At 37.0% G+C, this 25415-nt stretch overlaps 1 protein-coding gene across 2 annotated transcripts; it reads right to left on the bottom strand.

Moving 5' to 3' along the window:
- Window positions 1-13733: 13733 nt before the first annotated feature.
- On the bottom strand, window positions 13734-24936 carry LOC112767257 (brefeldin A-inhibited guanine nucleotide-exchange protein 1). 2 transcript variants are annotated; one of them, XM_025813139.3, is made up of 11 exons: window positions 23239-24936; window positions 22638-22955; window positions 21702-22045; window positions 21147-21569; window positions 20353-20645; window positions 19854-20127; window positions 19105-19604; window positions 17668-17989; window positions 16443-16800; window positions 15519-16201; window positions 13734-14526 (listed from the first exon to the last, which is right to left on the bottom strand). In XM_025813139.3, the coding sequence occupies exons 2-11, from the start codon at window positions 22672-22674 to the stop codon at window positions 13927-13929; spliced, it is 3834 nt and encodes a 1277-aa protein (XP_025668924.1). In that variant the 5' UTR covers window positions 22675-22955; window positions 23239-24936; the 3' UTR covers window positions 13734-13926. The 2 variants fall into 2 exon arrangements, with proteins under 2 accessions (XP_025668924.1, XP_025668923.1); XM_025813138.3 differs by having other exon boundaries at window positions 21702-22035; window positions 23239-24669.
- Between the last annotated feature and the right edge of the window lie 479 nt (window positions 24937-25415).

Raw genomic sequence — 25415 nt, 5'->3', positions numbered from 1 at the left:
TTTGAGGATCACCCTCTATGTTCATAACAATAGGAATCTTGTTTGTTACAGAATTCCTTGTTCCTTCTACCAAAAAGGTGATAGCCTGAGAAGAAATAAAATCTGGACCCAAGTCCTTTTCTTTTCTTACTCTCAAGCTCTTCCTTGGTTCAATAAACTCTTTGTCGCTTAGACGTTTATTATTTTGATTATTTATTTCTTGTGAAATATTAGTATCATTTTGGGGATACTCTGAATTAGAAGTTGAATCATTGATAAATTTATTTTCAATAAATTCTACTTCTCTTGATTCAACAACTACATTAGACACTAAGTCTAATATTCTATATGCTTTAGAATTTTGAGCATATCCTATAAAAGTGCCTTTTATGGCTCTTGGCCCCAATTTGGTTCTCTTTTGATCAGGAACTCGATAAAAGGCTAAACACCCCCACACTTTAAGATAATATAAATTAGGTTTCCTTTCTTTCCAAATTTCATAAGGAGAAACCTTTCTATGTCTTGATGATATCCTATTATGGATATGACATGATGTCAATAATGTTTCACCCCACAAATTGTAAGGCAACTTTGCATTTAGTAACATTGAATTAATCATATCCACTAAGGTACGGTTTTCCTTTCCGCCAAACCATTTTTGTTGCGGAGTATATGGAGCGGAAGATTCATGCACAATACCATGTAATTCACAAAAGTGATCAAATTCATTAGAAAAATATTCTTCACCTTGTAATGATTCAAGGATCACCATTTGTAGATCACGAAGTCTACTTACAAGGATTTGTAATTCATGAATTTGATCAATAATATCATTTATAATAAATTCAAAATATTTCATCATAGTAAACTTATCTGTTCCTTGTCGTTTAGTATTGTACTTTTCTTCCAAATATTTCCAAATCTCCAATGGTGATTGAATTAACATATGACCTCGACATACAATAGTATCTGCATCATGTTTCTTCTTCAATTCAACAATCTTTTCTTCCTCTTCCATTGTGGAACTTCCAGCAGCATTGGCAATTGGTGGAGTTTTTCGGTCAATCACATATGCAAGATTGAGAACCGAAAGAAGGAACATCATCTTGTCCTTCCAATGGTTGAAGTTTATTCCATCAAAGCGATCTAACTTGACAAACTCTTGATTCATGACCTTGAACGTAGTATTTTGATCTTGTGCCATCTTCAAGAAATATCTCTCTAAAATTGTTGGGTATATGAAGATGGTAAGATGACAAAATCTTATATTTGTGTAGTGGTTTCAAGGCACGATGAGATCGCTTTCTTTAGAGAGATATTTGTCCCCACACTTAGTTGCTATAGGGTTGATGACAATACTCTCCTAGGATACAATGAAACCTAAGAATTTCTTAATTAGCAATAGTAAGAAATTCTCAACTCTCTTGAACAAAGAAAATCTCTTAATAGTAGTGTAAATTGTACGCTTAGTACTGCATTTCTGAAATAGTGGACAAGGACTTATTTATACATATTGCACGTAGCAATTATGATTAGTTACGTATACAAATGGTTGTGTCATTTCTATTGCCAATAGATACAATGTTTTGAACATATACGACTCTTAAAGAGTTGTGTCCCTTTAGCCAATAGACACAATGTTTTGAACATACACAATCCTTAAAAGGTTGTGTCCCTTCAACCAAATGGTACAAAACGGTTAGTAACCGTTTATTAATATTAATAATATTAATAATAATATTAATAATATTAATAATATTATTTAATCAAATTTGTAAATACCCTTCAAAAGGTCGGGATGATTTTCAAGACACTAGAAGAAGCCGAAAAGTTCTACAAAAATTATTCCAAACTTGCCTATTTTTCTACCAAAATAAGGAACACGACTTGGAAGGGAGACGAGATTAAGAATCAACTAATCGTATGTAGCAGAGAGGGGGTGGAAATCTAAGATATCTCCTACTCTGAAGACAAATTCCTCAGTCGGCATAAACTGTCTAGCCAGGATCTACGTACATATATTGAAGGACGTCGGTCTCTGGACAATTTCCAAAGTCATTCTGAATCGCTCACACCCCTACTGTTCAGACCGGGCAGAGATGCTCAAATAACACAGGGAGCTAAACATGTTCGTGCGTCGCACCATCGAAACCAATGAGGAAGCCGGAATCAGACCGAGCAAAACTTACTAATCATTCATAGCAGTAGCCGGCAATCACCGGGAACTAAGTTTTATAGAAAAAGCCGTGAGGAATTATATCACAAGGGAAGTACGGAATATTTCCGAACAAGACGATGCCAAAGAATTCGGAAAGTACCAAAATTTCTTTTTCGAGCTCAACCTTGAAGGTGATCACTCGTCAAAAATGCATTCTGGGCCGACGCAAGAAGCAGGGTTGCATGCGAGTATTTCGGAGACGTGGTTTCATTCGACACCACCTACAACTCAAACAAGTATTCGGTTCACCCAAATTGAGACTTTACGTTCACCAAATCCACACATTTCAGTTCATCACTTTGTGAGAGTGTCCATTTATGCAGGTACAATATGGTTTTGGTTCTTTTGTGGGCGTGAATCACCACGGTCAGTCGACACTTCTCGGATGCGCCCTTATGAAAAATGTGAACATCCAATCATTCAAATGGCTATTCGAGTGTTGGCTCCGTTGCATGGGAGGGAAGGCACCAAAAGACATTCTCACTGACCAATGCGCATAAATGCAATGGGCCATCAAGATGTGCATGCCAACAACAATTCACCAGTGGTGTATCTGGCACATCATGAAGAAAATTCCAAGCAAACTAAACGGCTACAGGCGACACAAAAAAAAATCAAACAAGAGATGAGCCACGTCATTTGGAACTCATTCACAAAAGACGCATTCGGCAGAAACTGGAACGATTTTCTCACAAAGTACGGCCTCGGAGGCAACAAGTGGCTCTCAGGTAACCGAGGTTTTAATTCGAATTATTTTCATGCCGTTACTTTTTCGGTTAAAACGTGCACATATTTTAGTTCATGCCGACTCATGTTTTCGGTTCATTCTGCAGAGCTATACGAAGATCACCATATATGGATTTCAGTTTACCTGGATCACCACTTCTGGGCCGGGATGAGAAGCACACAAAGGAGCGAGAGCATGCATGCATTTTTTAACAAGTTCATCACACGCAACAGCTCCCTGAGTCAATTCATGAAGCAATACGATAATTGCCTAGCAAGCAGAGAGCAAAAAGAGAGAGAATTCAATGCGTAAATTTTCACACCGTGATACCGTGTGCAACAAAATCAACAATAGAGGCCCAGTTTCAACACGTATATACCCACGAGAAGTTCAGAAAAGTTCAAGGACAATTCAGAGAAAATGTGAATTGCATCACAAGATCAGTGAATTCCACCCTAGGTTTCACAATATACGAAGTCGTAGAGCAGGTTTCTAACTCCACATTCAACAATGTTTTCATCACCTACGACGCAGTATCACGAGAGGTAAAGTGCCAGTGCCTGCTATTCAAGTCAAGGGGCATACTGTGCCGCCATTCTCTGAGCATGCTAAGCTTCGAGCGAGTAGATAACGTGGCACCGAAATACATACTGAATGCTGGAGCAAGAACGTAAAGAGGAGGCATACACACATCAAGAGCAGTCAAGACGAGCCTCTACTGGAACCGAGAAGCAAGAGATTCGACAATTTGGTGTTTCGCTTGCACAATATCTGCGAATTTGCATCAGAGTCCAAGGAGCTGACAGAAATTCCGCATCGACCCTTTGACAATTTCATGGCCGATATGCAAGAATATCAAGAGAGAAGCAAAGGAAAAAGTTCATTTTCCCATGAAGAAGCAATGTTAAGCGACGTGAACGACCTTCAAAGTCCGCCACGTGTCAGAACAAGAGGTCGGCCCAAGAACAAACTGGGATCAAACCTGGAAAAAAATCTCAAACACCACGAAGAAATAGAAAAAGTCAACTCCAAGTGAGCTAAAACTGATTTCCTTTCGATTAGGAAAAAATTCATTTGTGCATTTTGCTAATATACAATATATTTTCTCTCTTGCAGCTGAACCTTTTAAACGGCGGATCAATGATTCAGTCAAGCTCCAGCCTTTACAATACACCGGATATGAATTATCCCGAAGAGGGTTACAGGAGTTTTAGTTTGTATTAACATAAATTTCTATTCATGTATGAGCAAATTTCGGTTCACTAAATTTATAGGAGGGTTAATTTTTTACTAGTGTTAGTCTTTATTAAATAGTCACTTTTATGTGTTTGATATTAGCTTTTGAAATTCTTTATTGAATAGTTACTTTTTTGTTTATTTAATAGTCAATTTATTCTGTTATGTCAAAGAGTTCAGGTGTTTTTGAAACTGAATACTGATATATACATTTTTTTCAAATTTTCTCTCTGCTATATTGATATATGAATTTTTTCATTTTATTTGTGTTTTTGGGAGTCTTAATGTTTGATAAATACTCTGATTCCATTCACTGTAAACCTGGAACAAAACAGCAGCCAAACAGTTCCAACAAATATATACATTAACATCTCAGACTGACACGACAAGGACTAATCCATCTTGAATCAGATATATACATTAGATATATACATTAAAATTTACATTAATATTCACATATATACATTAAAAGAAGCAGTGTTTACTTTTTTAAACAAGTTAAACAAAATAATATTAATTACAATCAGTGAAACAAAGTATATCCTATTTACTATATATATCCCCAGACGTGAATTTACATTAAGGGTTGGAGAGAGTAGCAGATGGCTTCGGGAGTCTTATTGCTTCAGATCCCCTTATCACTTGGTCTCTGATTTTGTTCAGTTTGTGCAACAGAATATTTGGACCATATTCAAGCCTGAAGGCATCAATCTCTTGCTACAATTCAATTGAAAGGAATTAGTTACATAATAAATGAACCCAACTGAAATAAGAAATCAAAGAATTTCATTAATTTAGAAACTACTTACTTGTGTCCAAGCTTTATATTGATACCTTTTCCCTCTTTTGATCTTTCGAGGATCAATTGTTTCAAGCTATTTCATGACGTATATTGCACAATCATAGCTAAGCAAGAATTAAGTAAAATACGATTAATAGTATATAAAATAAAACACACTAAAAATAGCACTATAGAAGAGAAAGATTTTTACCTTGTACATTGACCATTCAATCTAATATACTCTGCTTCTTCTCCCTTTCCATCCTCCATTAAAGGTTTCGCCCCAGCGTAAACCCTCATCTGAGAGATTATTAATCCTTGAAAGGGATACAAAAAGTGAATGAAAATTAGCAGCTACAATGAACCGAACCTTGTTCATGTTCTGAATAAAACGTGATGAACATTCAATCAGCAAGAGAAACATTTTGTGCATCCAAAAGAACCCAAGTGAACACATAGCAATCAGGTGAATCAAAATTAGCAACTCCACTGAACCGAACACCAATCATGATTTGAATAAAACGTGATAAACATTCAATAAGCAAGGAAAATATTTAATAATTTACAACAAATTTGTTCAATTTAATTCTCAAATCAGGTATTTCATCTTTGTTCTTGTTCACAGGGTCAAGCACATAGAATGCTTTTTTCTGGACATCGACAATCCACAACCACCAGTGTCGTCCATTGCAAATCGGCACAAGCAGCGATAGTGTGCATATCGATCGACATCCATCCGGTAGACCTTGTTGGTCTTTGGATCAATGTATTTCTCGCCATGGGTTCCCAATATAAACATCTGCAAAATGAATCTCAGTTAAATCACAAATAAACCAAATTATTTATCAGAACCAGTAAAACACCATTCATGTTTTGAATAATACGTGATAAAAATTTAACCATCAAGAAAAACTTGTTTGCATGCCAAAGGACCCAACTCAAGACACTAACAATCAAGTGAATCAAAATGACAAATTCCAATAAATTGAACACCATTCATGTGCTGAATACAATGTGATACACATTCAATCATCAAGAAAAATATTCCTGCATGCAAAAGAACTCAACTGAACACTTGACAATCAAATGAATCAACTTGACCAACTCTACTGAACAGAACTCCATTCATGTTTTGGATAAAACGTAATAAACATTCAATCAGCAGGGAATAAAAAATCTGGCTTATCACAATATCCGTCGGCACACAGTTTATATCTTTCTGAAACCAAGGACATTTTATGTCGTTGAGAATCATGCAATGTGCATTGACTGCCTACAAGAAGAAAATTTACGAGATATGCGGTATAAGAGTTTTTAGAAAAATCATTAACATTAACATAATAGGCAAAGAATTTACCGTGCTTTTCACATGTTGTTCGGGCATTCGAGACATGAAATGATGTCTAACCCCCTCGAAATTCGCTTGATGCTTCAAGATGAGTATGGGGTCATATTCGTTGGTACTATCTTTGGTTTCTTTCACATGTGTCATCTAATGATAACACTTTTCCTTCGGCTCCTCCATGACTTCTTTCTCTTTCTCCGAAGTTTTGTACACTTCAGCGGCTATGAAGCTCGGCTCGGCACTTGTTGCTTCAGAAAATTTCAATGCCGCTGTTACCCCAGCATCTACCACTACCTCTGCCAGGATTTCAAGCTGTGACACCGTCGGCTGAGAGGTCGGGGGAGTTGGTTGAGATGTCAGGGGACTTATGCCAAGGTAGAACGAAGGTGCATCATGTTTCCACAAAGAAGGACGAGCAGCACTGTAAGACGACGGAGGATTAGGCAATAATGAAAAAGTAATATCATATAACACGAAAGCTAACAAAAAAATGATATTAATTAAAACTTACACATTCAACGGAGGTTCTAGCTCCGTCTTCCTTGGGCAAGATCCCTCGGCAGCCTGTTTTTCCGATTTTGAAGGGCAGTTGTAACAAGCAGAAGAGAGTAATTGATTTTTGGATTCAATTGAACCACAATTAAACCATGTAATGAACCAAAATTATCCAGATTTGAACAATAAAAAAAACTTACAAATCAGGCTGTGCTTCTTCTTCCAATTGCCGTGCCGCCAAAGCTTCTTGGCACACTTGCTATTTTTCTTCGAGAAGGCTACTGCACTAAACAGAAAAGAGTTCAATAACGATCCGTAATTATTATCATGTACCATTAAAAAGAATTCTAAATACAACTTAAAGGAACAATGAAAAAGCAATATCATATAACATGAAAGATTATAAAAAATGATATTAATTGAAACTTACACATTCAACGGAGGTTCTGGCTCCGTCTTCGTCAAGGAAGATTCCTCACCAGCTTGCTTTTTGGGTTTCGGAGGGCAGCTGTAATAAACAGAAAAGAGTCCAATATAAGAACACGTTGAATTGATTTGTGGATTCAAATGATCCACAAGTAAAGCATGTAATGAACCAAAATTTACCAATTTTAAACAAGCAGTAAAACTTATACATCGACAGGTGCTTCTTGTTCTGATTGCTGTGCTGGTGCTTCTTTGCAGGGCTGCTGTTGCGGTTTCGGAGGGCTGTTGCATTAAACAGAAAACAGTTCGACAATGACCCTAAATTATTATCCTATTCCATTAAAATTAATAAAAATAATTTTATGTGCAACTTACTCATTAACAGAAGTTTCTTGTGTTTGACTTTTCGAAGGGACAAAGGTAAAGTCATCTTTTATTTACTATTCCTTAAGAGAACTCAGAAGAGACACCGCAATAGGAAGTCTAAGGAATGTGAACAAGCAAGAAGTCAACGTTGAACAATTAGAATAGGTACCGAGAAACCAAAATCTGCACATTAAAAAACTCACATTTCCAAACGTTGGGAACGAGTTTCTTCTCGAACCTCAATGATTTGTAGGTCAGGATCAGGTATAGTGCTACTGACATTAAACACAAATTCTATGTGATTAATTAAACAAAAATTATTACCTAAATCTAAAAGACCAATATAAATATTTTCAATTTAGACAGGTGGAGTTTTTAAACTCTATTTTTGATGGATTTTCTTTCTTCTAAAAACTTTTACCGGAGTTTTTTGGGTATTTTTCCTAATAAAAAAGATACCAAATTAAAATTAGCAACCAAGATTAAAAGCAGAGGTCTAGAAACACATCAAATTAATTTTTGCAATCCACTGAACTGAAAATAAAGCTTGCAATGAATGAATTTACCTGGTATTGGTTGGGGCATTTATAGACGGTGTGGAGCTCGTCTGAATCTGTAAGAGAGGTTCGCTACCCAAATTTACAGTCGGCAGTCTAAGCAAAATAAATGCATATTACTCAGTGAATCCAGAGGAATTAGAAGAGGTTTTAGGAAAAGTTAGCAAACAAAGAAAAAGAACACGATATAAGAAACCGAATCTTACGTCTCAGATAAATCATTTCACATCTCTGTCGAGTCAAAGTGATCCGGAGCAATGTTTATTGTCTGAGCTCCATCATTTCTTTTCTTTGCTCTCTTTTCTCTTAACAGCTGCAACGCCTCTCTTCTTCTTTCGGCAGCGCTGATCCTTACTCGTTCACTTCTGAAAATACATAAAATAAGTATCAATGAAGCTAAAATAAATGTATCAAATAACCCAAGATATGATTCAGAAACTTACTCGCTTTCAGATTCAGTTTTGCTCTCTGAATCTATCAGAACAAGCTTGCTTGATTTGGTTTGTTTTTTTTGCACCCCTCTTCGGTTGTTTTCTCTTCACTGTCGGAGTTTTTTCGATTTCTTTTTCTCTGCAACACATACAAACACATCAAATTTATACTGGCAAACAATATCAGCGAGAAAAATATTTCTTCATGCCAAAGGACCCAACTGAAGACACTACAATCAAGTGAACAAAAATGACCAACTCCACTGAACCGAATCAAATTAATGTGCTGAATAAAACATGATACACATTGAATCATCAAGAAAAATATTTCTGCATGCAAAAGGACATAATTGAAGACACTAACAATCAAGTGAACGAAAATGACCAACTCCACTTAACCGAACACAATTCACGTGCTGAATAAAACATGATACACATTCAATCATCAAGAAAAATATTTCTGTATGTAAAAGGACTCAACTTAACACTTGACAATCAAATGAATCAACTTGACCAACTCCACTAAACAATATCACATTTGTAATTTACTTAACAAGCATACATAAACAATTTTCAGCAAAGAAAAGCAAAACTAAACCAGATGAACATCATACAATCACATAAATGAACATCATTCAATACTTACTGGCTTTCAGATTTGCTTGTGCTCACTGAATCCGTCGACACAGGCTTCCTTTTTTTGCTTTCTTTTTTAACCACTTTCTGTGGTTGTTTTCTTTTCTTTGTTGCTTATTTTTCAATTTCTTCTTCTTCTCTGCAATACATAAGAACAAGCACATAAGAACAATTTTAACCAAATACAAGCAAAACGAAACCAATATGAACATCAAGCTTACTGGTTTTCGGATTCACTTCTGCTTTCTGAATCCGTGGAACTGCTTTCAGTTTCACTTGTTGTTTCTGAATCCGTCGGAACAATGTTTTATTTTTTAACTAGCCTCTGTTGTCTTGTTCTCTTGGCTGGCAGTGTTTTCTCAGATTCTGATTCGGATTCGGAATCGGAAAAACTGTCTTCTTCCGAAGAAGAATCCAGAAAAACAATTTTCTTTTCTTCTTTCTTTTGCTTTCCCTTTTCTTTCCCCTTCCAAAAAACTTGTTTCTTCTCCATCTTCTTTTCTTTTTTTTTTCTTTTTCTCCCTTGATTGTGCTCTGCACAGAAGTCCCTGAAATACAAGCTGATTCAGTTAGCAGCGTATTTTAGAAGCATTTGAACGAAAATTTCAAGAGAAATTTTTGCTTAATTTACCATTGTATCGGTTACTTCCTGAGAAATCCGGTCAAGCATAATCTTCCGTGTCCAGTGGGCCACCCACGGTGGCCCTGGAGTATCAGTTGCATCCAAGCAAGGGAACTTAGCTTCATGGAAATAAATCAGCATCAAAACAAACACACAGCTGTCAATGGACTGTTTCTTCCCCTTTCTCCCGTTTTCAATGCCCTTCCTCAAGAAGCTGAGGACATGATTTGTCCAATCTCACTATCGAATGTTGTCCACACGAAGGGCAGGCTGCTTATGGATTGAGGAGGCCATGCTTACCGTTGTCGGCAATAGGAAGCTCTTCTGGACGAAGACAACAAAAGTTCTCCGAAATTTCTGCCGATTCTCCTCCCCATCAACACTCATTTCGAGGACAGATTTTATCAAAGAAGCTAACATAACACATTTGAAGCCATCAATAATTTGCTTGTCTGCCTCATTCAGTCTGCCATAGTCAACTTTTTTCAGGATAGGCTCAGTTTTATTTTTTCTACACAAGTGAACCGAAAATATAGCAAGGAATCAACCGAAATAAGCACTAGATATAAAGTGTATTACCACCGTGATTTATGCCTAGCGCAGCTGCTACCTTGTCAGGTGTTATGTATATTTTTCCATGGAAAATGTTTAGGCATCCATAATAGTCATCATAGCAAGCTATCAACTCTCTCAAGAGGGCGTGAGAGATGTTCATTTCCGGGACATGTGCCAGCGCACCGAACCCCATTTTTTCAACTATATCTTTCTTTTCCAGACTCAAATTCTTGAACACTGTCGCTATTGCCTTAGTCTGACATCTGAGATTGTGAGTTTTCTGCAAGGTTTCGAAATAGTATGTTAAGATATATATATATATATATATATATATATATATATATATATATATATATATATATATATATATATATATATATAATACAAAATAGAGTTTATTCAAATGAAAGGCGATAAATATATTTAATGTGCACATATGCTTACGTTATAGTGCGGCTTCTCCTTCTTTGTTACCATTGTCTTCTTCATTTTTGCTGTAAGGACAAAAAAATTTGGTCACTACTTCACTCAATATACCGACAAGCACAAGCATGCATATTTTAATCAAGTGAATAAAAATGTCCAAACCCACTAAACCGAACTCCCTTGATGTACTGATAAAACATGATAAATAATGAAACAACTAGAAAAGTATTTCTGCATGCAAAAGAACCTAACAAAACACAATAACAATCAAGTAAATTAAAATTAGCAACTTCACTAAACTGAATATAATTCATGTTTTGAATAAAATGTGATAAACATTCAATCAGCAATAAAATGACTCAACTGAACACACTAACAATCAAGTGAATGAAAAAGGCCAATTGCACTGAACTGAACACCATTCATGTTTTGAATAAAATGTGATAAACATTTAATCGTCAAGAAAAGGACTCAACTGAACACACTAACATTCAAGTGAACAGAAATGACCAACTCCACTGAACCAAACGAAATTAATGTGCTGAATAAAATGTGATACACATTTAATCATCAAAAAAATATTTCTGCATGCAAAAGGACATAACTGAAGACACTAACAATCAAGTGAACGAAAATCACCAAGCCCACTGAATAGAACACCATTCATGTTGTGAATAAAATGTGATAAACATTCAATCAGCAACAAAAGCATTTCTGCATGCAAAAGGACTCAATTGAATAGACTAACAATCAAGTGAATCAAAATTACCAACTCCATTGAACTGAATGAAAATAAGAAGAAATTTTCATTCCTATGCCCTAGTTACGCAAAAAATTTGATTCAGAATAAGTCGATCTACTAAACGAAGGAACTCAATCCAGTAAACCTAAAATGCAACTAGGAGAAATGCGAGATTACGAGATTTTAAATGAACAGTAATTTTTATCATACCTTTCACAGTCTCTGTTCTTGTTTTCTTCTCCAGTAGTGGTTTTCGCCAAGGTTGTGAAAACCGAACCGGTTATTAAACCAGTCAAGTAACTGGTTTAATGGTTTAATGGTTCAACCGGGGTCAAACCTTGGTTAGAATGGTTTAATTAAATATACAATAAAATTATTAAAAATTTAATATATAATTAAAATAATTAACATAAATAATAATTAGCATAAATAATTAAATATTAAAAATTTTTAATTTCTAATTAACTCTCAATTTCTAATAAAATGATCAATATAAATACCCAGAATAATCACTCCCAATCCAAATACATACAACTATACAAGCTAGAAAATCCAAAAGCAAAAGAAAATTCAGCAACTCAACCATCAGAAATTGAAATTCAGATACACTCACAATCCAAGGACATTCACAATTCAAGTTCAGCAAATCACACCCCCAATAATCCTAACTTAGAAAAAAAATACAAAAGAACAGCAACTCAATCATCAGAGAACAACAACTCAATAATCACACTAACTCAGAATCAAACATAGATTTCAGTCGTGCATACTCATAATCATAAACATTATTCGGTTACAGAATCATACAAAAACAAAAACTCAAAATAATAAAACCCAGAGATAGAGAAAGAGACAGATGAGGTTGGAACAAAACTCAACTGCTAGCAAAGGAGGAACGGTGAGACAGAAACAGAGACGAGGGAGGAATGGCGAGACAGAGACAGAGACCAAGACGAGGGAGGAACGAAACTCATTTGTCGGGGAGGGTAGAACGGCGAGATAGAGACGAGGATATGATTCAAACTGACAGCTCCTCGATCTGCAAGTCCACAACCACGACGACGATGTAGAGAAGAGTAGAAGACGGAAACGAGCTTCGACGTGCAAGTACAGAGGCGACGACGTGGAGGAGAAGAGGATCGACGGCCAAGGACTTCGATCTGACCCTCTGTCTGTCACTACCGGTGCGACGGCACCCTTTGGCTGACGAGAAGAGTTCGGCAGCGACGGAGGCGGTGGCTGCTGCTGCTGGTTGCTGAGAGATAGAGGGATAATGGGTTAGGGTTCCATTTTTGTGCGAGGGAAGGAAACTGAGAAAGATGCTGCTCTCAGCCTTTTTATATGCTGAGCTATAAAACTGTTAAAAAATCGTCTGGTTCCACCGATCTACCGGTTTACTGCCGGTTCAACCGGTTTTTTCACTAGTTTTTTGCCAAGCAGTTTTTTATGTTAACCGGACCGGCTAGAAGACCGATTCCCGGTTAATCCGGTCGAACCGGCCGGTCTGGTTCGGTTTTCAAAACACTGGTTTTCGGAGAATACGAGTGAAGTTTGAGAGATTTTGAGAGTGATTCGAAATTTTTCAGTAGCGGTTTTTCAAAGTTGAAAAAGAAACGTTTTTTCATAATGAAGCGCGAATGAATGTTAACGTTTCGGGGAGAGGGGTTGGGTGCGTGTAATACACTCTCATTTAATGGTATTGGGTTTTTTTTTGTGTTGGGCCAGCTTGGATGGACATGGATACAAAATTATATAGATGTATAGTATGACTGTATTATTATTTCAAAAATAATTAAATTTTAATAAATTATAATTAATAAATTATAATTTGATTATTATTAAATAAATATATAAAATTCTAATATTTTTTTATAATAAAAATTTTTTAATTTTATTTTTTTATAAAAGTAAATATTTTTATTTTAATAATTAACTATTTAACTTATATTTATTATATTATATACTATAATAAATATTTACTGAGATTGTATGATTTTTATGACTGATACTACTCTATATTTATATGAAGCCTTAGTGACATTATGTATTATGATCTGTTTATTTCTATACTTATAATTATTGTATAGTTATCTACTCTACTAACTCACGCTAACGCATAATGATACAAAACTCCGCATAGACGAGTGCATCATCATGTTCTTCATCGCAATAGGAAGTTCGGCATTGGGGATTTGAAAACTGCAAAATAAATTTATCATTTACATTATGGCACATACAATCACAAAAAAGGAGTATGACAGCACGCCAAGTAAATTAAAATATATATGGCTATGCAATAGCTCGTGCTTCAGCTATGGGAAAATGCTGACTGATATGAGGTGGTGTCTCTAATACAATATATTGCAAGACTACATACTATAAACTCATTCCATTATAAATGGACCCACAGACGAACGGAATATATTACTGAGGGCAAACTGAACTTCTCCAGAGGAGTGCTCACTCCTCACAAGATCTACCAATAAGTGAAAGAACCGGGGAATATATCTCCTGAATGAATCCTTTTTCAGACCCTCCAACCCTTGCAATGCAGAGACGACTAGGGATGTCCTAGCAGCTATTTCCTCCTTCTTTGCTGAGCTCAGAGGAAGTTTTCGATGTGGCACTGGCACTGTCCCTGGATGGGTAACTGACTCAGCACACTTTAGGTATATGCCCAATACATTCTCACACACTGCAACAAGCTCCGTTTCTATGTCTATCTCAGCATGCGTAAAATAATCATCAACTAGTACGTTTTGAAGAAAGGTTAGGTGATTCAGGAAGGACTCATTTTCAAAATGAACCATGGGGGGTCCAGAGAGTTCAAGGATGGAGCAAGCTTTTTGCAACTTCTTCAGCAGGATCGACTCACTGTTCAACTGGCGTGCATGCAAAGCGACAGAAGAATACAATGCAATGAGGACTTCAATGCTGGCTGCTGATAAGGACTGGTGGTGCATCTTATAGAGATCAGTTGCAACCTGTGATCAGAGCATGAAAAGACACTCAGTTTAGAGGTGAAACCTAAACATTTTTGCCAGAAATTCAAGTGTCAGAAGACTTAACTACCATTTTGACCCTTAAAATTAATCTATTAACAAATTAGTCCTTAAAAACTAAAAAGATGTTTTACTAGTTTGGTACCTAAGTGATTACTTTGTCACTACTTTAGTGGACTGCTTTAGTGTTAACAAAAGATATTTTATTGATTAATTCGTCACCAAATTGCAGGAGAAAAACATCAAAAGAATCATCAGTCCAACTTCTTACATCTAAGTTGACGGATGGAGATGGACAATGGACTAAAGGAGTGAAGGTTCTTGTCTCTCTTCCTTCATGAGGGCGTCTCAAGCCAAAGAAGATAAAAATAATTAAAAACAAAGAAAAACTTCACTGAGGCACACTAACCAATCCCATATCTAAAACAAAGCTTCATAAGAGGCTAAAAGACAATGTGATTTGGGATAAGATTGGGTGATTATCCACTTAATAAAGACTTGAAAGGAGGTAAGAGAATTAAGAATCACCCCCCCTTTTTTTTTTCTCTTCTCTTCAATTAAGGGACATATACAAATCACTGAAAACTGTATTGTAAGGGTCCTAAATTCAATTTTACAGGGAAAAATTGAATACTAGTTAGCACATAATCACACTACTTAGCATAAAATATTGGTTAGCACATAATCACAGAGACTTGCTGAAGAATAGAAAGTGAAAGAACGAATCAGTGGGATAGATAAAATTCAACCTAGTTCACGTGATAAGCAGCTTTCATGACAAAGCCTAAGAAAAAAGAGAAAAGGAACATGAAGAAAAATATGGGAGAAAACATAAAAGGAAGAGGACCTAATCTCTGGATGTAAATGAATATAATCTTGGAGGAAATTTGGTCCTTACAGTTTAGATGTCCCATGGTCATGCTTTAAATGCTTTGACACTTTTAGGTTAAGTACAAGAAAGGAAAGAAATAAACCTGTAAAATAAGTAGCTGCATAGCAATATGATTCTTCATTCTTGACACAACATAGGTGGCTGTTTGCAGATTGTCATCACCAAACTCATCATTTGTCAGTTCATGATCAGAAGACCACTCCATGTCAGCATAGGTTCGTGAAATATTGGGCACCCCAATATTATCCATGGTTCTCAAGACCTTCATGAATCCGGGCACTGCTGATATAGCTGCATCTTTCAAACATAAAAATATCTCTTTCCACTCTTCTTCCGAAAATCTGCTACCCAGGTCACTAGTGAGGCGCATTAGTCCAGCAACTCCAGTACTAGCTGGACCCTGAACAGGACTTCTAATGAACCCAGTAAGTACTGAAACCACACCTGGTAGCTGAGACCTCACAATATCGAAAAAGGTGACAAATAAATCTATTAAACATTCTGCAGCTACTGAAGAAGTCTCAGAATCCCATGTGCTTCCTTCAGGATGTATAGACGCTGAAGAATCTGAACAACTACTCTCTTGTAGACTTACATCTCTCTTTCCTGATGCTGAATTATATACAGGGAAAATAACACAGTAGAAAATGCTATTCCAAAATGTGCGTGAGAATAAATGACCATGATCCTTCAGAATGTTAAAAAGCACCTCCAATGAACTCTTTCTGATAGCTGATCTTGGATCCGATGTTAGTTTTGACAGCCCTGTGAATAAAGTATTAACCTCAAACTGGATAAGATAGACAAGATTTAGGGAGGGAAAAACCCTCTCTTATCCTAATTCATAAACATATGGTTTATCACATTAAGTCGCAAATCATGCTGAAATGACAATCATGTTTGTATTTTTTACACCGACTGAAACCTAAGATATTTTCTTTACTGTCCATTAGGCATGGCAGTCTAACCATTATACTAAATATCTTAGCATCTAAAGACATATTACCTGATAGCAAAGGATTCCAAAAAGATGCATGATCATCTTTATCAGTTAAACCCTGCACATCTGAAACACAATTTGCAACTACAACTACTGTGCCATCAACACTCCCCGTCTTATTGCAAACAAGTCCTCCATCAGCAAGTCTGACGGCACAGAAGCGAAGAAAAGCAATTGCATTGAGGCTAACATCACTATTGAATCGGCTATTTGTAAATGTCAAAAGGCATCGTACACAATCGGTGAAAGTCGTTGTTTCTGTCTCAGTGATATAAGGGAAAAATTCTCGCACTATTTTCTCCATTGTCTCAAATGCTAACAATACAATATTCTTCTGCTCATCTGCTGCAGCAGCTGTAAAAACCTGAGAATCAAACACACTGCATTAGAAGTAAACTATTGTTCTAGGTTTCAATTTTCAGATTCTTTAAAGATAATAAGATGATAAAAACTAGTTAAAAACAGAATGAACACACAATCTTAGTATCCCATCAAATTGTTAATAGAATGGCATTTATTGTGTGTTCATTCTGTTTTTAACTAATTTTTTCAATGGAACAAATTCAAAAGTTGAGCATTAAGATTCACACCACGAAGATCATAGATATGGGACTTTCACCTTCTAACTTGCCAAGACAAAAAGGAATATGAGATGTTGCAATTAGCACAGGACATAGCCAACAAGAAATTATGAATAAACTCATCTATGTTTTTCCTCCTTTTTTTTCACCCAAAAAGAAAAAGGAAGAAGAAAGAAAATAAAAGTATAGAAGAGGAAATTAAAAAAAAAAAAACAAAGAAAAAGAAAAAAAGTCACCCGTTTAGCAGTGAATTGTTCTTTTTCTCCTGAAAGAATAAGAAACTACGCCTTCCTTTGGTCAATAAACAAAAACAATTTCTTATTTGAAATACCTGACAGTTTCAGGCTTCAATTTTCTATATATCATGAACGATTTTCCCAACCATCAAAAGAAGCCTATTGTTGGACCTGAAGTGTTTACAATCCACACGCCAACATATCTTCATGTTGAAATTTAATTTTTATTCAGATAAAACGGGAGTAACAAGGATTGAACCAAAGCAAATCACTTCTTTGCAACCCTGTTATAATTCATGGATTTTTTCTCCTAAGGCTTATATTGTTTGATAGGGGAGATAAAGAGTTTTATATCTATCAATCAAAAACAATGAGAGAGAGAGAGGCAGGGAGAAGAAGACAACATAAACATACCATAAAAACACTTTTCCAGCCGGATTTCACGTTACTGACACGACTAAGGACCATCTGTGAAATACATCTAACTATCAATTCTCTAATTTCTGCAGAATTGCTTTTCTGCATGACAATCACAAAAGGTCTCAGAAATTCATTCTGGAAGTTATAATTAGCCAGTTCCTCGCGCTCCAAAAATTTCATTGCTAGTTGTCGCAGTGAGTCCATCGCAAATATTGCAACTGATAAGTTGTCAGACAATCCAACTGAGACAAAGAAATCTGAGAGCACATTCCAAATGCGAGACCACACTAATCTGATGCGGTTCATATTATAGTGCCTGCCAATGTAACCATGTTCTAGTCATGACATCAAAATTAAGTTAAATCCTCATCAGAATTTTAGCCACAGTTGTGCTAATGATCAACTTAAGAAATACAATTGAAAGCTACGGAAAAAGAAAGATACATGTTTATAACATGAACTGGAGTAAATAGCAACCCCTTGTTTGAGGTCTAACGAAACCAACAAAAGAGTCCCCTTTCTGGAAAATGATTTCCCTCATTTTCACAAGAACAGATTTAACAATGAACATAAATATGTGTTGTTAAAATTCAGCCAAAAGTAGTTGGTTGCACCCGTGGATGTGAATTGTGGCCAATGGGTTTGAGTTTTAAATTTGTCAATCTTGCCTCACCTAAAACACAATTAAGCCGAAATCCAACAAGCAATTGCCAAGACATAAAGTCAAGAGTTTAGTCCTGGTCACCCCCTATTATTGTAGAAAAGCAGGCTGTACATTGTCTGTATCTCGCCTCGCTCTCTTCTTGTCAGTTCTTTATTTATTTTAGATTATTAAACTAGAGGTTAACTGAAAGAATCGTTGTGTATGACAATTGACAAGGTAATCAATAAGAGCATACAGGACAGCCTATGCAATCTGTCATATATGACAACCTACAAAACAAAGGAAATAAAATGAAGGCAACAAATCCATCCAGTTTATCTGCATATGAAAATTAGCATACATGAGCAGAGCAACAGAGAACAGTCATGAACACAATCCTACCCAGCATACCATGGGCAAAGATTATTCCCACCGACAAAATACAGAATAGGACCTCAAGAACCTACCATGCTAAAAAAATTTGGCTATCATGTTTTAAGAGAAATGAAGGCATTAAAATGATTAAGGGGGAAGGGGCGTTTTGAAATGAATTGCTGGCTTCAACTAAGAAAGACAGAGTTGTGTATCAGCTCTGCTTGTTTTCTCTTTATGTATTTCTATATTCCTTCTGTTTTTTATCTAGTGAGCAGTGTTTTCCCTTGAAAGTATTGCTTCTATATTATTAATACCAATTCAAAAAAGCAAAACGATTCACAGTGTATAAATTATATGATTTATATTCACACATCAAATGTAGCAATTTCCACCATTTTATGAAAGAAACTTACGCAATTTCTACTATTTTAGTTAGGCCAAAAACACGGGGATCTGTTGGAGACTGTAGTTCTGATAAGGAAACTTTACAAAGAGCTTTCACAAAGGCCACTATTGCTTCACCATTCAACCGTTGACTATGAGCAAACACATGATTCAATTCAAAGTTGCCAATCTGGTCCAGCAGATTCAAGTTTGAAATGAAATTCTGAATCTGTTCTGGTGTTACCAGTGCAGAAGCACTGACTCCAACACTTGTGCTGTCATATGAACTACCACGAACAACAGCAACCATGGCCGGATTCTGGAGAGTTCCTTTCTTAAAAGAAGAGAAACCTAATGTCTTCGGAGTTTTTTCTTCTGTTTCAAAATTAGATGAAGTGAAGAAGGTTGCATCACTATGGGCACCCTCACCTAACAATTGCAAATGCTCAACTCGGGAGAGGCAAGTTAATATGTGTTCCCATGCTTCATGCAGATAATCCCCATCTTCAATGGCAATTGATATTATTGCCTGCAGAACATTAAGATGCAGAAGATATTAAAGTTACACATGGTAAATCCAAAAGATGAAGTATCTCTCACATTCTATTTTCCATAAAAAGATTAGTCAAATCAAAGGGATCCAACCATCACCATTTTCCTGATAGATGCACAATATCATCAGAAAGATGCTAAAATATGATGTCCAAAAAAATATATTGTTGTTATACATGAGGAAGGAGAATACAAATAAAGTGATGGCCAAATTAAAAGCAATTACCTTGACAGCATCAACATTTTTCTGTTTCATATCTGCAGCACAGTGCAGATAAGTAAATTTAGCAACTGATGTAACAAAGGCATCTCTTTGAGTCTGCATTCCCATCATGGCAGTAATATGCACAGCATGTCGGAATCCCTGTAAGCATTGAGTAGTAGCTAGCTTGTCATCACTCTGGTCAAGTGTTACACTAAATGCAGCCAGCATAGGCCCCCAACAGACTTCCACCATAAACCTCAAGATGGCAACATCCGTGACAACATGATAAGCTGATCTGCAAATAAACAGTAAATATAAATGACTAACAATGGAAATGCATAGAATACACATCACATCACTTATTCCATATGTTTTTACAGGGAAAAAAACCAAAGTTAGCATAGATGAAAACAGAACACATTCAAGACAGTGTGTGTCTAGTAGAGCTAGCTTTACACTTGGACCAAAACCGGAAGGAAAAAAAATTACAAAGTCTGAACATCGGTATGTCTTAGCTTACTCTGATTTTCCTGAATTTGATTTAAACTGCTCTTGTATGTGCCGAATGAGAAGCCCATTTGCACCCACTGCTTTTTCCTCATTCTGTTTCCAGTTTACAAGATTGAGAATACCATCCAGTCCCAACAATCTATTGAAGCTATTTGCCTGTTTACTCTGAGGTGCAGAGGAATCAGCATTCATTTTGATTTCGTTCTTAACAATTTGTTCGTAAAGGGAACCAAGATATTCTTCTGGTAAATCTTTTCCATCATCTATTCCTCGATTATTTCGGATAAAATCAGCCTTTGTCATCTGGAAGGTAATCAATACATAATAACAAAAAATCCACGTCAAAATCATACTCACCATTGTAGGATCACAAACTAGGCAACAGATCATACAATGTAAATTGTGTAGAAGAATTATAAGCAATCAAATTTAGTCAAGAGTTATTCATAAATTGAAGCTACATATAATTGCTCAACTCATCATTTTCCATGAATTCCTGAACACAAACGCCAGAATTCACCATAATTACCACCCACCTAAATAAGAATGGAAAAGAAATGGCAAGAAACCGTTGTGTTTTCAAAGTTGTATTCAGAATTAATACATATACATCTCATTGCATTCAGAGGATAATGTTCCATGGAAAACTTATTAAATTCAATATTCATCAGTAAAATAATTTTAAAAAGAATGGTTTGGGATTAAATTATCAAACCCACAATGGACACAAGATATGTAACAAACTTGGTTCTCTGTGACTCTCTGTTGAGCCAAGACAAAATAAAAGATTCAGCAAGGCCAAACCTTATCTTTCACCATATTATTATGAGCATCTGTATTAAGCATTATCACAGAGTAAGCAAGAACGTAAGCAGTATCTGCACTGCTAAACGAACTAGGGCTGCATTTACAATAGCGCTCGGCAAACTTCTCCATGATGCGATCAATTTTCTGTGCCTCACCGGGAAGTCTGAAGCCCCTAAGGAAAAACCGTATAGCTTCACCAAAATCCATCCCATTGAAGTTAAAAGAATCTACATAAGCATGCATTACTTTTAGACAAAACTCCTCTCTTTCTCCCAAATAGTCCCCAATCTTGGTCTCATCAAGGCCAGCAGTATTCTTCAGGAAAAAAGCCACTTCTTCAGGTGAGCGACCAATCTTTTTGTTGCTTGTCAAAAATTCAATACCCTTGGAAGGTTTTCTATTAAAAAGTGATATACCTTTCTGCATTAACCCAGAAAAAGCATCAGCGCAGAAAATAGTAAATTTTATGTATCAAATCAAGCATGGAGCACTTAACACTATTCAATCATAACCATTAAATTTTCGCAAGAGTACTTCATCCTATGAGACAACCTGAAGTTCAATTTTATATGCCCGGCGCTGCTCTAGTGCAGCAGCATCTGAAAATTCAGAATTTACATCAGGATGTAGCTCATGGTCAGAAGCATTCCCTTCTTCACCATTTAGTGGTAGATGATGCTCTGGTGTACCATTGCACTCAGAGATTTTTGGTAGATATAAATCTCCTATCCTTGTTTGCTGGTCCATCCAAGCCCCCATTGACTTAGTGATGCTGACCAAGCATTTCACAGATTCATGTCGGAAAGTTATATCCTGCGCTGGAGACAAAGCTGTGGTTGAGCCTGTGGGTGGCCCCAATGCAGTTTTAAGAAGGCCATTGACAATCCTGCAAATATCTGATTGAATTATAAGAGTTTAAATACTAAATAAAGATGCAGAAATCACAAGAATATACATGAATGTTTTCTAGATTCATAATGCGGATCCCAAAAAAGGCTCTAGCTTAAGAAAGAGAGTACTCCAAATATAACATGTAAGCAAACTTCTTAATAAGAATATAATACGTAACCAAACTTCTTAATAAGAATGCATTTGAACCCTAAAACCATGCTACGGCTCCAAACCAAGGCATCTGCCTCTTTCTAATCCTTGAAGAGGAAACCGGGGGGGGGGGGGGGAGGGGGGGGGAGGCGAGAAAAGCTATTTCAACTAACCTCAATTTACCACAGCCAAACCCAAACAAAATACTTAAGCATGTTAGCAAATGTCTTTAATTGAATAATGACAACTGTTAAGGTTTAACAGCAGCAAAATATTACATAAGCATGATACCTTTCAAATATGTTCGAAGCATCCACGTCACAATCATAATTGACAAAAATGTCAATTATAATTTGAGGATACTTAAGCATGTTAGCAAATGTCTTTAATTGAATAATGACAACTGTTAAGGTTTAACAGCAGCAAAATATTACATAAGCATGATACCTTTCAAATATGTTTGAAGCATCCACGTCACAATCATAATTGACAAAAATGTCAATTATAATTTGAGGATCTTGGGAGATTTTGTCCAACAAGTTGAGGACAGTCATTTTCTGCAAAAAACTGGGCTGAAGGACATTCTCAAGAACCCGGAGAATAAGCATCGGAAAAAACATGCCAATTTCCTTTTTCAATCCTGATCTGAATTTAGATAACAAGTTCATGAAAATTGCACACTGAAGCTGGAAAATGGCCATAGCTGAGAGGGCACTGTTCTTTAATAATGACAGGCAAAGATACTGCTTGATAGCATTTAGAAACCTGCACCATGAAAAGCAAAGATGAGTCTGAAAGATACAGGAAAGCATGCCAGTTTAGAATTCGAAGTTAATAGTCATGTAATAGCAGAAGTGGTTGTAATTCAGTAGTTTCAACATCGTCAAATCTCTACAAAAGTGAAAGTCGCAATTTGAAAAAGTCCCCAGACAAGAATTGAACTTCATATGGTTTGAATTATGCAAAGTATAGAAATAACATGATTGTGCTAATGAAGGAGCAATTATAAATGACTAAATGAGTAAGTAGCAACTATGATACCACTTGCCTCTCATTCTCGCGCCACATTGAGCTGCCATTATCCATGACTACCTTAAGGAGTTCCAAGGACAAAATTTTCCCTCTCAAGAGGATACGATCGTCAGGGTGCTGCTGAGATGAGAATTTCATGGACAGTTTGCACAAATTTTTGAAAAGAAGAAAACCATCCTCCCTTATTTTACTTTCCCCAGGTCCTGCTTCGATATGGGAATTGTTGGTGCCTGTTTCATCGGCAGCTTTGGACGATTCGTGTGGAGGTGGCATAGAACATGGCTTGAGAGTAGCACCTTCACCAGCCTCCATTACCTCGGTTATAAAATTTTGGCAGAATTGAATGGAGTTGCCCTCGTTCAGATTCTTATCAGTAAATTCCAACAAGTCACTAACAGATACCTTTTTGAGGGGGATATCCATGCAGTCTTCCTCGACTCTTGCAAAAACAATGGTCATGATCTGGGCAAGAACTGACTTAGCACAGATCTGATTGGTGCCGTTGACACCCCCGAGGTACACGTTATAGCAAGTTCTCACAATCTGAATCAGGCAATCGGCCCGGATCAAAGTGCAAGGGGATCGAACGGCCGAAAGCAAGACTCTGAGCACCCCAAGCTCAATGGCCTCCTCACCAAGGCCGCCGGACTTGCAGATGGCATCAATGATGTTGAAGACCACGCCGGACTGTGAAGCAGCTGAACTATCAATCTCACCGTGGAGGAGGCCGAGAGAGAACAGCTTAAAGGTGCATTCAAGAGCAGGGTCCACAACCTTGGGGTAGGCGGAGTCAAGCGCAAGAATGAGAGGTTGAAGGACATGTTCGGCATCTGTGGAGGGAAGGCCTGAAAGAGGAGATTGGGATTGGTTGGTGCCTGAAGTGGTCGATTCGGATTCGGATTCGGACTCAGACACCGATTCGAGCTTGTCAAGGGTTGATTTGCAGGCCGCGACAAGGTGAGAATGCTTGCGCCACGCGGCGTTCTTTATGATCTTGTCGAGTGATGGACCGAGCACACGGCCGCACCGTGAAGGACCTCCGAGGGATTGCGATGCCGACATTTTTTTCAGTGATGAAATATATACAACAGGAAATATTCGATCATGGAATTTGCTCGCTCGCACGCATTTACTGATCTGTGTGAATAAGGAACGGAGCTGAATTTTGCTTAAGTCCGTTCAAGGATCCATTCTCTCCTGCGGCTGGAGATTTAAGAATTACAATCCTGCATGAAGCACAATATAAGCATAACTTCGTCATTTCCTGGCTGAGAGCCTCTGACTCCTGAACCTACGTTTGCGTAAGTAGGGAGTTGCCATGTTCCTCTTTTTTTTATCCCCTGCTTTTCAATGTATACTTTTGGGCTCAATGAAGTCCAACCTAGGAAAGATTAGGACTTTGTTGTTGGGCCTATATTGAATGACCGTCAATGAGCCACTCAAAATTAAAGGCCCTTACATGTCCCAAAAAGAACCCCATGCCCTAAAAAAGAACGTCCCAAGAAAACAAAAATTGCTTAATACGTTATAATTTATAAGTTGTTCGGTTGGTCGGGTACCGGACGGTTCGGGTTGGTGCTGTGATGGATGAGATGGGGTATCGCCTGGTTCCGAGTTACTGGGCAGGAGGTAGAGTAGCCGACGTTCCGAGCTCTTCGTGTGGAGAAGAGGGGGTGTCACCTGCAAAGACACTCCGACGCTCTAGTAAGTGAAGTGTGCAGGCGAAAAGTGAGAGAATGGTATATGACGTACCTTGGGAGAGGGGTAAGACCCTCTCCATATATACCGTGTCAGAAATGGGCCCCGCAAGGACTAGCCCACCTTCCTCGAAGCTTCCTCACACAGCTGTAGTGGAGAGCTATCAAGGACGCGTGTCCGGATTGCTGGGTGAGCTACATGTGCCCAACCGTTCGAGTCGGGTTATCAGTGGGTCGGGTTGACCCGCGAATGACTTGGATCAGGCCGTAACATAAGTAATATGGAAGAAAATCAACCAACTTAGGTTGGTTGAGTGATTAGCTCACTCGTCTTTTAAGTAAAGATCGAAAATTCGAATATCATCTTGTATATGTACTAATCTATTAGCCAACACCAAATTCTTAAATAGAGTTCAGAATTTCGAATTAAGCAGTCTACTATAGATACTTGGGTTAAAAAAAAAATGTTGATATATTGATTCAAAGTTCAAACCTT

This window comes from Arachis hypogaea, chromosome 17, assembly GCF_003086295.3.
Source record: "Arachis hypogaea cultivar Tifrunner chromosome 17, arahy.Tifrunner.gnm2.J5K5, whole genome shotgun sequence".
Lineage (NCBI taxonomy): Eukaryota > Viridiplantae > Streptophyta > Magnoliopsida > Fabales > Fabaceae > Arachis > Arachis hypogaea.
Note: the sequence above shows the minus strand (reverse complement) of the source record. Positions and strands in the feature narration are given on the sequence as shown.

Coding starts and splice junctions, on each gene's coding strand:
- LOC112767257 (XM_025813138.3), bottom strand. CDS start 24,284: ATGTCGGCATCGCAATCCCTCGGAGGTCCTTCACGGTGCGGCCGTGTG. Junction 22,956..23,238: donor ATGTGGCGCGAGAATGAGAG/GCAAGTGGTATC, acceptor TTCATGGTGCAG/GTTTCTAAATGCTATCAAGC. Junction 16,801..17,667: donor GCTGGAAAAGTGTTTTTATG/GTATGTTTATGT, acceptor TTTGATTCTCAG/GTTTTTACAGCTGCTGCAGC.